This window comes from Aulonocara sp. 'chitande type north' Nkhata Bay, linkage group LG6, assembly GCF_057382095.1.
Source record: "Aulonocara sp. 'chitande type north' Nkhata Bay isolate Kocher_YH1m ecotype deep benthic linkage group LG6, A_spYH_male_GT1.1, whole genome shotgun sequence".
Classification (NCBI taxonomy): Eukaryota; Metazoa; Chordata; class Actinopteri; order Cichliformes; family Cichlidae; genus Aulonocara; species Aulonocara sp. 'chitande type north' Nkhata Bay.
Genome location: NC_141349.1, coordinates 4,650,836 through 4,663,282, shown reverse-complemented (window position 1 = coordinate 4,663,282; position 12,447 = coordinate 4,650,836). Strand labels below are relative to the sequence as shown.

Sequence of the window (12,447 nt, the reverse complement as noted above, 5' to 3'; positions counted from 1 at the left end):
TCCTGCTCATGGTGAAATGATTGGCCAAGTTTCCAGGTGCTAATATGTATAAATTAAATAGAATAAATGAAAAATAAAACACTTGGTGAAATCTTTCTGAAAAAAAAAAAAATTTAAAGCAATATTTTTCAACCAAGCATAAAAAAATGCCTTTTGGTGCCATAGCAACAACTTACACCATAAATAAAACAAGTAAAATGTTCAAACTGTTGTTCATGTGACCATATCTACACCTTTTAAACCAGTTTAGCCAGTTTAGCCTGGTTTATTTTAAAACTAAGCTAGTTATTGTGTGATACTCTAAACTGCTGTTCACTAGCTAAAGTTGATGAGATTCATTCTTTATTTAGGAATAAAAGTTTCGTTAGACTGTTCATGTTTATACAAGACTTTATTATAAAGACACGAATGTACATCTCTCAAATTTCAATGCAATACTAACGTTGCGTGTCTAAATTCACATTTTTAATTTTCTTTCCTCTGCAGAGAACAAATAGCAGAATCTTTCACCTTACAAACAATTGCTGCAATTAAGTCTCCAAAATAAAATACCCACAGTTCCTCAACAAGAATCATGTTGGAAAATGATAGCAGCATCCTGTTTCAGATCTAAGAAAAGCCAACTCAAAAGTCCAGTGTATATTAATCTCAGAGAGGATGTGTTTATCTTCTGAAGAATGATCTGTGTGGCAATCCCAGACTGGACTATAACAAATGTTCCATTGAAGTTTCACTAATAAAGGCCTTCAAAAGGTATAGCGTCAGTTTGTCTTGAATCTTGGAGTAGAAAAATAATCCTGGATGAATCACTCCACTGAAAAGCACACAGTCAAAGTTGAGGCTTCAAATTATATTGATTGGCTCACAGTTAAACTTTTTTCCTTTTTCAAATGTCACTACTTTTACTTTAAAGGATCTCCAAAAATAAACCACCAACAACAAAAAAAAATACTTCTTTAAAAGCACAGAAGAGAAAACAAAATACAGGAAGTCACAGCACTTGGAAACGCCATGAGGCCTGGTCTTTATAGTCCAAACAGTCGGAGGCGTTGAAGTTGAGTTTCCAGGCTGAAGCTGCTGTCTGCTCTTTGTAATCCAGACAGTCTGTGGAGTTAAAGGCGAGGCTGGGTGCGCTGTATGCCTGGTGGTGGTGCGGTGGGTGGTGGTGATGATGGTGGTGTCCTGACGTCTGGCCAATGTGATGATGTGGGTGTCCTGACATGGAGCTGCTAGTCATTGGGCTGAGCTGGTGAGGGTGGTGCGGGTGGTGGTGGGAATGCATGGGTGCCAAGTATGAGCCGCACTCAACGCCACCAAAATAGGAACCTGATGCTGAAGCCGGGTATCCCTGGCTGTACGCTGCTGCTGTCTGGCTGTAGGAAACAGGATAGGACGACGTTCCACTTGTCGCAGATGATGACACAGAGCGCTGCATGCAGGACGCGCTGGTAGGGGCGGCAGGGTCAGGCAGAGTGGCCGGTGCTGGTGCTGGTGAGATAGGTGCCGGGCTCCAGATGGATGACACTGGAGCGGTGATGGAGGTAGATGTGCTAATAAGACCAGGTCCACTTAGACCAGAGGAGACAGATGAGGAAGAGGAGGCGGATGAAGAGGAAGAGGTGGAGGAGGAGCTGGACACTACTGGCGGAGTGAACTGACCGCTGCTCTCTGAACCAGTGCTCTCTCTGGTTGGAGATGACTTCTTCTTCAGTGGTTTTACCTTGGCACTGTTGCTGCTCTGCTGCTGCTGCTGCCGACACTTGGCTCGTCTGTTCTTAAACCAGACCTGAGAAAGGAGAAGAGGTCAAAAGGTCATCGTCATGCATGCACCAGGTCAGAAATAACAAACTGTAAAACCTGGCTGAAATAGCATGAAGGAAACACTTGCTGTTGCTGTTTGTTATTATACTTCCTCATGTAATCCCACCTTACCTCTTGTACACACTTGCACAATAAATACATAAATTAATTAATTAATCTTTAGAATGTGTAAATATGGGATGTTTTTGGCACTAAAAATATTTCGAATGAAATGAATAAAAATTATGAAAACAAAAACAATTAAAAACAAATCTGTTTCTTACTCATTTTTTCAAACTTGCCAAAGATTTAAGGCATCTAACACTAAGATGTTTATGTAAATTATAAATTGTGGTGAATGCAATGTCCAGTGTTGATGATATTTTAAAAATACCTGATGCATGCCAGCGACATCTTTAACTTTAAACTTTTGTCTGGTGCCTCCTTCAGTAAGTGCTGTGGTGATGTATATAAGTGATGACATGCTTTAGAAAATATTTTGTAAAAAGTGGAAAATGCTGATAAATAAAAGTATTCTAAAATATTTTGATTTTTAAATGTAAATAAATTATCAGTTTTGAAACATTACATCTTGTAAGTCTGATACACTGCTTTCATAATGTTCAAAAGATTGCATTAAACTATATTAACTGCCTAAGAACTCTTTTTATCGCATTTTATTTTAATAAATCCTGTGATGGCGTTTATGGTCACAACTATACGATGAGTATATTAATGTAAAATGGTGTTCTATGACCTTGTGGTTTATAACATCAATTTAAAAAGCGTTTTTTAAATGCAAATCTCCATAAGAAAATCAACCACTGCAGCTGAAATAATAATACAGATATCTGGGCTTGTCATAGTGTCATATCCCAGATATGCTATAATCCCAGCAGAGGGCTGCTAAAGCCACCCATGGAAAACCTTTCAGAGCCTTCTTTAAAGAAAGCTCACCACATCAAAAGGTGGCCCTGCGTTCTGCCACAGCCCAGCCAAATCCTTCCCTTACACTAAAGACTTTTCTCACAATCATGCAGATGCCTGAGGTTTTAAAAAATCCATCGAAAGGTGCCACGAAATGTAAAACGACAACTTCGGTGCATGGAAGTGCCTTTTCTTGTCCTACATTTAAACATTTAAGTTCTAAACCAGGAAACAGGTTTTGTGTGTGGCTGACCTGCACTCTTGATTCCGGCAAGTTAATTTTCAGCGCCACCTCCTCCCTCATGAAGATATCCGGGTAACGGGTCTTGGCGAACAGCGACTCCAGAATGTCCAGCTGAGTCCTGGTGAAGGTGGTTCGCTCCCTGCGCTGCTTCCGCGGGTTGGCTGAAAACGAAGTGCTTGTTTAGTATTGGACTGAAGTCTATTGAATACCGTATAATACTAGTTTGCTCGTCCCAAATTACAAATTTCCAAACCTCGAGCATATCGCACCTTCATTAAGTCTTTTGCTTTTAATTTTTGGATGCAGAAGTTATATTCCTTTTTAAGATTAATTAAATCTTGACATATAAGCATTTCCTCCAATCGAGACAAAGGGGAGTGATAGGCCTGTATGAAATATCATATTAAGGTCTTGCGAAGTACTGCGAAATAAAGCAATGACAAAGTTCGGTCTTGAAGTTTCACTTTTGGATTTCAAAGTAATTTATCTAATAAGAACATTTACCAGATAACAGTGCTCCTTACAAATTCACCATCGAAATTCCAAAAATGTTAAAGGACGATAATATGACGCTTAGCAGGGATCTGTCACAATCATTACACTCACTGCTTAGCAGTACGAAAACGGAAAACAAACCAAACCTCCCATTAGCTTGAAGCAAAACACTTTTTAGGCTATGGCAATTTGGTTATTATTATAAGGATATTATTGGGAATAATTTGGCTGAAACTCATGCGGTAGTCTGCGTTAGGTTCTCACAGCTAACCAGCGTTAACACGGGCTTCAGGGGTCCGGGCCCACCCAGTAATGTCACTAGTAATACACTCGAACTATAAGTCTAATTATTACAGTCTGATAATGAAAAACTTAAACACTCATATCCCAGATATGCCACTGCATATCTGCCACTGCCACCCAGTTTATTCAGTTCACAGTATAGAGTCTCTGCAGCGATCGGGGTAACCAGCATGACTGAGGAGGACACTGAGCAGATGGGCCTGTGCAGGTCAGAGTCTTTGAAATTAAAAAGAGGTCTTTCATCAGTTTGTACAACTTGTTTTAAAGCACGGTTAAAGCTTGAAAACTGCTAAACAAATAGAAAAAAAGCGTGGAGGAATATTATGCGCGCGCTAGTCAGATGTTCTGGTGTCCTGGTGAGTTAACTAATCCACTTCTGCACTTAGAGAAAACGCCTCTCCTGCTTTGCTATAATCTGAGACTGATATTTATGGACTTTCTAACTGCGGCTCCATTTCTATGTTACAGGCGGCAAATGATAATTTTATAATGCTTTTTCATGGAATAGGAAGGTGAATCGATTCCCTCCCCGTCTCAGTATGTTGCATCTCCAGTTCACGTAGTCGTCAGTTTGGCACCGACCCTGCAGCTCACGGATCCTTACCGGGATATCCCACAGACGGGTGCAGCAGGTCCATGGCAGCTCCGCTCAGGCCCAGCCCGTTCATGCCGTACGGGGCCTGTTTGAGATAGGACATCATGCTAGAAGCAAGCGGGAGGAGAGACCGGAGTCTGGACGGAGAGGGCAGGTGTAGATCTCCCGGTTGTCGAGTGTTCAGCTCCCCTGTGTCCGGCTCTGGTTGTGAGACGCAGATGCGCGACAATTAATACTCATAATAAAAGAAACTTATTGAAAAGAGGTAATTTCGTAAGCTTATCACGTAAGTAAAAAAAAAAAACTGTTCGCTGAGAAATAAAACTCACAAAAAACAAACACAAAAAAACAACCAACAAAAAACCACACACGCAGAAACGATGCAAAACTTGACTTTGGGGAGAAGCCTGTCAATAATAATAACAACCCCAAACATTAATCACAGCCTTTAACACTCTGAAAACACGAAAAACACAAATACAATTTCATGCTGTTAGAAAAAGTATAACAATATTGATCGTCAATTTAAACATTTGATTTTTTATATTTTTATTTTATATTTGGGGCGTTTAAAATCATTTTAGCCCATGAATGTTAATGTATTATGAACAATAATAATCACTGGAAACCAAATTACCCACCAAGAAGCTTTAAAGGAAAACACAAACCATATACCATATGAACCTTTTCACATATTTGTGCTGGGGAAACCCCCCAACTCCAGCAGTAAAATAAACTGGAACAAAGTGTTACAAAACGCCTGAACTTTGCCCGTGTTGGAAGATAACATCAGTTTAGAGACACCCCCCCCCCCCCGCCCCGCGCCCCAAAAAATGCTTACGGGGAAACTGAATTCTTTTTTCTCATAAAGAAAACCTCAAACTCCCGCTAAACTATTAATCTAGTAATCACATTTTTGACTTTTCTTAAACATCCACCAGGATGTTTTAACAGCCCTGTTATCACTCAGATCTTCATTATGATTTCATTAATTCAATAGATCAATAAAATCGATCTGCAGCAACGTAGGTTTGCGTCAGTCCAAATGAACTTTTTTCTCAAGCAGACGTCTTTGCAAGTATCAGAGTCTTAAGTGGTTGCTCACTAGATCTTAATATTATAAATTAAAAAAAGAAGTATTTGCTATTCCTGTTCTAGCTCATATTTTATTATTTCTTTTGTATTTCTCCAGCAGTTCTTCTGAAAAAAAAAAAAGAATGCGCAAAATGGCACACGTAATCATCGGACACATGTAACATTACTGCTTTTCGCTGAAAATGAGTTCAAATAAGTAACATAACCTAAACTGGGGTAAGAAAATATAACAATAAAGACATGATAAAATACAGAAAGCTTCCATATCTAAATTTACAGGGAATATCCATCATGTTGGATTTGATTCATTTATCCTTTTCTGTAAAACTCGAGTCTACATTAGTGTGGGGCTAAATATTGGCTCAGAATTTCCAAAATCCACTGGGGTCCGTTTGGCAGCACCTGGAAGGTGCCGCGGGCCTCCTGTTGGATCTGAACTGAGGCCTCAAGCGCCAAATAAAGCCCGACTTATTTCCATAACCACAGGAAGCAGACAAACCGCGCAATGTAAATGCTAAACTTGTGTGCAAATGAACTCCATTACAATTTAGATTAGGTCAACAGTGCGACAATTAGCAGAGTGCCCTTATCAGGAAAGTAACTGGTAGGCTGCGGGCTGAAAGTCCACCGACAGAATAGAAAGTAAGACCCCCCCCCCTCAAAAAACAAAACAAAAAACAAAACAACTTTTAGCTGGAGCGATTGATACGTTTAAAAGTTTTGTGTTGTTAAAGTTGTGAAATATGTCATTGATAAATAATTATATTTTTTGATTGACTGACTTGTTTTTAAACATTGCCTTTTAAAGCTAGTTTTCGTTGATAAAACGATTACATATTCAAAAAGGAAAAAGAAAGACACGTTCACAAGCGAAGAGAAAAAGAAAAATAGATCATTAAGAACAATTAAAATTAGGAACACATTTCAGTCTCACCTTCTTCGGGCTCCTTATTTTAAAATTCCCTTTAAGTGTCAAAACAGTAAGATCCAAAGTTCAAGAAAAATATCCTCATGAAGCGCAATTTTTTTTGTTATTTGGCAGAGGTAAGAAAAAAGGTTCGGAAGCTCCACGTGAAAACCACACCTGTCTTCGATCTGTTAAACAAATGCGTACGGAGAAATGAACAAAAACTAAAAAATAGGCCTTATTTCTCTCTTCCGCGAGCGTTTTGTCTCCAGCCGACGCTGACGGATGGAGATTAATGAACGTCTCTAGGGCCCTAGCTTCTATGAGCCCAGAAAGCACACGGGCCTTCTTTCTGCGAGCCAATCACGGCACTCTGCGCCTATACAAGCCACGACAGCGACCAACCAGCCCCCGAGTTTGACACCGAAAAGCCCGCCCCTTGCGAATCTAAGTCACATCACGTGACATGAGTGAAAAGTTCAGGTCAGAAAGTTGGAGAGTGGTTCGGCTGCCATTACAGCGAGAAAACCACGATTCAGGTGCAAAACCTGAGATGGAACCTTGATACAATTAAAGAAACATTTATAACAAATAATGTTAACATTCATTAAATTAAACGCTAGCTTTAATCTGGCTTTGAAGAGTAACGAAAAACATTGATATTTATTAGGCGTAGTGTTTTGAGTGTTAAGTCATTTCCAATATGGTTTCACACTTAGGTCGCATTAATATTTACTTCAAAGAATTTCCATCAGATAATAAAAATGGCAGAGCTTTTAAAAACAGTTAAACGAAAGAAAACACAAATAAACAAACTATTAACTATCACATTAGAAAAAAACATTGTAGTGTTTCATTTAAGGTGCAATAATAGAAAAAAATAAACCTGTTTTATTCCGAGTTAATCACAAGCATATCTCAAACAACCTTGTTCTTCTATTGACAACACATCAAGTAAATAACCAAATAATCTATGTTAATGGAGAAAGTCTGCCTTGTGGCCTTGAGGAAAAAAAATGAATAATAATCAAAAAGAATAAAATCGGTATGTTGTTTGGGTAAATGAGTATGAACAAGTTTGTAATCTATCTCATCGCTTTCCCCCGGAAATTGGCTGTTGACGAAGGTGACAAAGCCAGGGATTGATCACTAGTATCAAGATATCAAATGGACGGAATCATTGTTGTGGAGGGTTTTTGTGGGTCTAATCCCAAATTGCAGGAGTATTTTCTTAATACTAAACCCGTAAATCCAGGGATCAAGCAGCTTGAAGAGGTTTGTGTGTGTGTGTGTGTGTGTGTTGGAGGTGGGGGTTAAGTTTGGAGAGGCTCTCATCTGTGGTGTTGGTGCTTATTAAAAGCAAGATGCATAAAACCCCAGGTTATCAGAAAGCATGGAGGAGGCTTTGGCTAGGTTGCTGCACATTTTCCCACCTTGTATATGAAAATCTCACATAGAACCTTCCATGCAGGCAGGGCAGAAACCCCCTAAAATCTTCAGTGTGCAGAGAAGATTTTAGGGGGAGAACACGTGATCCTGGATAACTAAAACACACTATCTGCTATGACTGTGATTTTCCTCAGTTCTTGCCCAGCTGGGACTTTCAGGTAAGCAATACTAAAACTTGATAATACTGAAAAATTGCCTCAGTAAGAGGCAAAACTGTATAAAAATCTTCTAATCTGATGCATTGTCTTAGGTGATGTAAATTTAGGATTGTTTCTCTAATGCATTATTTCCCCAAGACTGTGTCATGTGATAATCTGTAGAAAACTGCTGTGGTAAGTGTGAGTGATCTAGTTCTTACTGAGCTTTGGGTCTTTGAACTGTTTTCTTACGCTACAGGAAATGAGTCTGTACAGCTGATCTGCAGTTTGTCTTTCATATATTTTTCTGGAAATTTCTCAGTATGATGAGAATGTGATTATGTAACACCTCCTCAGGACAATTACATTGAGGAGATGCTACTACAAGAAATGTTTTACATGTACTGACCTATATTGAATTTTCAAAATATCATGTAACTGTCCTTTTTGGATGTGTTATAGACTCTTTTACCAGACAAAGGTATTTTGAGTTTAATTAATTTTTTTCCCCAAAAACAGACAGCACACAGTAAACAAAGATAAATTTGACTGAGAGCATCATTAGTATTTTTCCCAGACATATTACAGAAAAATATGATTTATTTCATCAGCACAATGATGTGGAAAAATCATATGAAAATCTGATATCGTGATGGCTCAAGCTCAAGAGACCATCTGCAGTTAACACAGCGATTTTATACTGTGAAGTACACAGTTTAAAAAAATCTTTTAAAATTATCTGTTATATTTAAAAGCAGTCAAGCCTTTTTTTTTTACATTTTACATATATATTTTTTTAATATCAGAAAAGACTACCAATAAATTTAAACATATTTTTGCAATATTGATTTATAGATCATGTCATTTAGGCACACAGTTTGTATGATACCACAACCCTAAATCTGATAAGAATAGAATAGAATAGAAAAGCTGTTACTGTCACTGTTACAAGAACAATAAAAGGCAGTTTGGCATCTCTCCGTGTGAAATACACAATAGCGTAAGTAAGTATTTACATAACAACACAGATAGATTTACATTTACACAAGAAAGATATGTACAACTTATTCATACACCTGCATACATACACATACATACATGTATATATACATGCATATATGCATGCGTGTGTACATACTTCCGCATACATGCTTACACACACACACACACACACACACACACACACACACACACACACACACACACACATATATATATATATATATATATATATATATATATATATATATATATATATATATATATATATATATATATACACACACACACACACATACATATACATACATGCCATCTGAGGAGCAGGTGCATTGAGAGGTGCAGTGTGTGATCAGTGATATTGCACCTCGAGTGAGGGGGCTGTTGCTACGGTTATAATAAATACCGTTTGGTGATTACCTTTCAATCTCTTTGGTTATGTGCATATGTAACAGAGAGAATACACATTTTATGATCACCAAATGGGCGTGCACAGGTATGAAAAGATTTATCTGTTTAGAGGTGTCCATCTGTCAAGTTGGACACTGTCACTCTAAGATATACTTTCGTTAGCCATGTATGTGTCAACATTTCTTTTCAGGCCATCGGCATCTCAAGAGTTTTAGATTTCATGTATTTCAAAGATTTAACTTGTAGTTTCCAAAAAGTGCACTGAAAGAGGACCCGTGCCCAGGGACATCTATCTTTTTTCTATTTTTTTCAAACTAAAGTTTTTTTAAAATCTGTAAATCAAAACCAGAATTTCAAAATGTAAACAGGGAGGGAAATGTTTAAACACGTTGTCCAGAGTTTTAAACAAATAGAGAAACATGCTCTGCTTGATTAAAGAAAATGCAACATAGTGGACTGATTAAAGTCTGAAGTTAAACCTTTCTATTCATTAACCCATTTCCATTATGCAAGTAAAAGAAATCCTGAGAAATCTGGTAATGTGCACTTTATCAACACTGTTAACCCCCTAAGGTTTTGTCAAGTATAAGTCTGTGTGACTAAATCACTAAATTTTAGGGAAATTCTGAAACTAGGTTTGAAATATTCTTTTGATTTTATGTTAATAGATTAAGCCTCAGTGCTAAAGGATGCCTTGCTCATATCTCTATTACACACGCTAATTCTGGCAAATGGAAAGGCAATGCGTTGGTTAACATGCCTTTTAAAAAGTCAACCCAAAGCATGAGCAGTATAGACCCATCTATATACAGGAGGCAGTCAGGGTGGATCCCCGAGTGCCTCCTGTTGAAACCTGTGTAGTTTCCATGAAAGTGTGTTCTCTGTTAATACTCTGTTAATTCCCCCTTAAGAAACTGTGCTCTCCAGAAAGTGTCCTTTCTCACACTCTGACGGTACTGCTACGAATCCACCCAGGTGTTGGACTGACAGAAGGCAGAAACCTGAAATGAAACATGTCTCGTTATTCAGTGTCAGGTACAGAACAGACAGCAGCGAACACTGACAGAGACAAAGTGAAGAGCAGTGAGTGAGGAGTATGTAGCTGTCAGTCACTGGCCCCTATGGCCACACCCCTCTCATTAAGAAGGCAAACAATGAAGATAGAGGGAGGGTGTGGTGGGGTGGTGGGGTTTACAAGCAGGGAGAAATCAGACACCAGGGCCACAAAACCAACTGACCCCATCCAGTACCCATCACCCCCTGAAACACAGAGAGGGATATGTATGGAGGGAATGACTTGGATGTGTGCATGTGTATATTGTGTGTGTGGGTGAGTGGTGGGATGGGGGGTAGACTTCCAATCCTTTTAGGATTATGCCCCCTCCAACTCCACACCCCCTTTGGCTCTGTTCTTCGCTCTTTCACTCTACTGCCCCTCGGGCAATCACCTTAAAACTTGCATAGCCAGCACTCATTCAGATGTCTCTAACAATGTGTAGCAGTGGTAACCATGTGAATGCTGGCAAGGCATGCAGGAATGCACAAATTCAGTTCCCTGTAACCCTCCCTGTAAACGGATTTAAAAAAAAAAACATACTGAAGGTGATGAAGCATTTCCCAGGAATGGTTATTTTAAAATGGTTATTACCTTAAAGTACTTCTCTGTTTGAAAGAGAAATAAGATGTGTGTACTGCATGTGATCTTTGCAGTGCAAAAGTTACAGTTCTTGAAAAAGGTTTGGGTCATTAAAAAAATATCCCCTGCTTCCCCCCCCTATAAAAGCACCTTTGATTTGATTTAATGAAAAAAAAAAGTTCGTTCATCATAATTTTCTTTCTTTTGAATTTCTTTGATTTTATTGTTTAAATCAGTCCCATCCAATCAGAATGTGGCAAACTAGCATAATTTCTTATTTCCCCCTCACCAGTTTTATTAGTAAATTCAAAGTATTGCATAAAACATTTACATTGTATTTATAAAGCACCAAATCACAACAACAGTCGCCTCAAAGTACTTAATATATATTGTAAGGTTAAGACCCTACAATAATATAGAGAAACCCCAGCAATCAGATGACCACTTATGAGCAAGTACTTTCGCCACAGTGGGAAGGAAAAACTCCCTTTTAACAGGAAGAAACCTCCAGCAGAACTAGGCTCAGGAAGGGGCGGGGCCATCTGCAGTGAGCTGTTTGGGGAGACGGGAGGGAGACAGGAAATACGTCATTTTCAATTCTGGATGCCAACAAAGGGTCAGAATTACACTGCATGCTAACAGTTGGAACAATAAATTTTTTTCAAAGTCTGCACTGCAAAAACCTAATTGTTTTTCAGTTTTCATACGAATAATAATGCTTGAGTTAAGCTGCCCAAAAAGTTGATTCTGTTCAGCTGGATGTAACGTTTTTCATTGGGAGAAACGTCATCGCTCATCCGACTAACTTCTTCAGTCTCAGCTGACTGGAGGTTTCCTCAACATTATAAACAGTACATTTGCTTACTGATCGAAATTAGCACCACTTACGAACAATGGGCTGTAAGGTCAGTTTTATGATCGTTAATATGCAAATTCACATGACCATTGATTAACAACCACTGATCAAAGAACATTGATCAGTGACAACTGATCAATGGTCATGAGTACCATTCACAGAGAGTTGGGGAATGGTTGCAATCACAGCATTGTAAGATGGTGAAAGATGTACCCTTAGGCCCCCTCCTCGATTCAGAGATGGTCTTTTCCCTTGTCCAGGATGTGTACAGCCTCATCATTGAAAGAGTGTCCACTTGTCTGTAGGTGTAAATAGACTGCGGAGTCCTGGCCTAATGAGTTAGCTCTTCTGTTTTGTGCTATCTGCTTAACCAGAGGTTGTTTGGTTTCCCTGGATGTATAAATCATAGCAATTAGAGATTTGACTTTCACCCAGGTGTTTGCCACATACAGTGGCTTGCAAAAGTATTCGGCCCCCTTGAACTTTTCCACATTTTGTCACATTACAACCACAAACATGAATCAATTTTATTGGAATTCCACGTGAAAGACCAACACAAAGTGGTGCACACTTGAGAAGTGGAACAAAAATCA

At 38.7% G+C, this 12,447-nt stretch overlaps 1 protein-coding gene across 1 annotated transcript; it reads right to left on the bottom strand.

The window, feature by feature from the left end:
• Window positions 1–423: 423 nt before the first annotated feature.
• Window positions 424–6,734, bottom strand: LOC147327088 (homeobox protein OTX1 B-like). The gene is made up of 4 exons (XM_086297472.1): window positions 6,394–6,734; window positions 4,374–4,565; window positions 2,981–3,132; window positions 424–1,786 (listed from the first exon to the last, which is right to left on the bottom strand). Exons 2-4 carry the CDS (start codon window positions 4,468–4,470, stop codon window positions 992–994), a joined length of 1,044 nt encoding a protein of 347 aa, XP_086153598.1. The 5' UTR covers window positions 4,471–4,565; window positions 6,394–6,734; the 3' UTR covers window positions 424–991.
• Window positions 6,735–12,447: the final 5,713 nt, after the last annotated feature.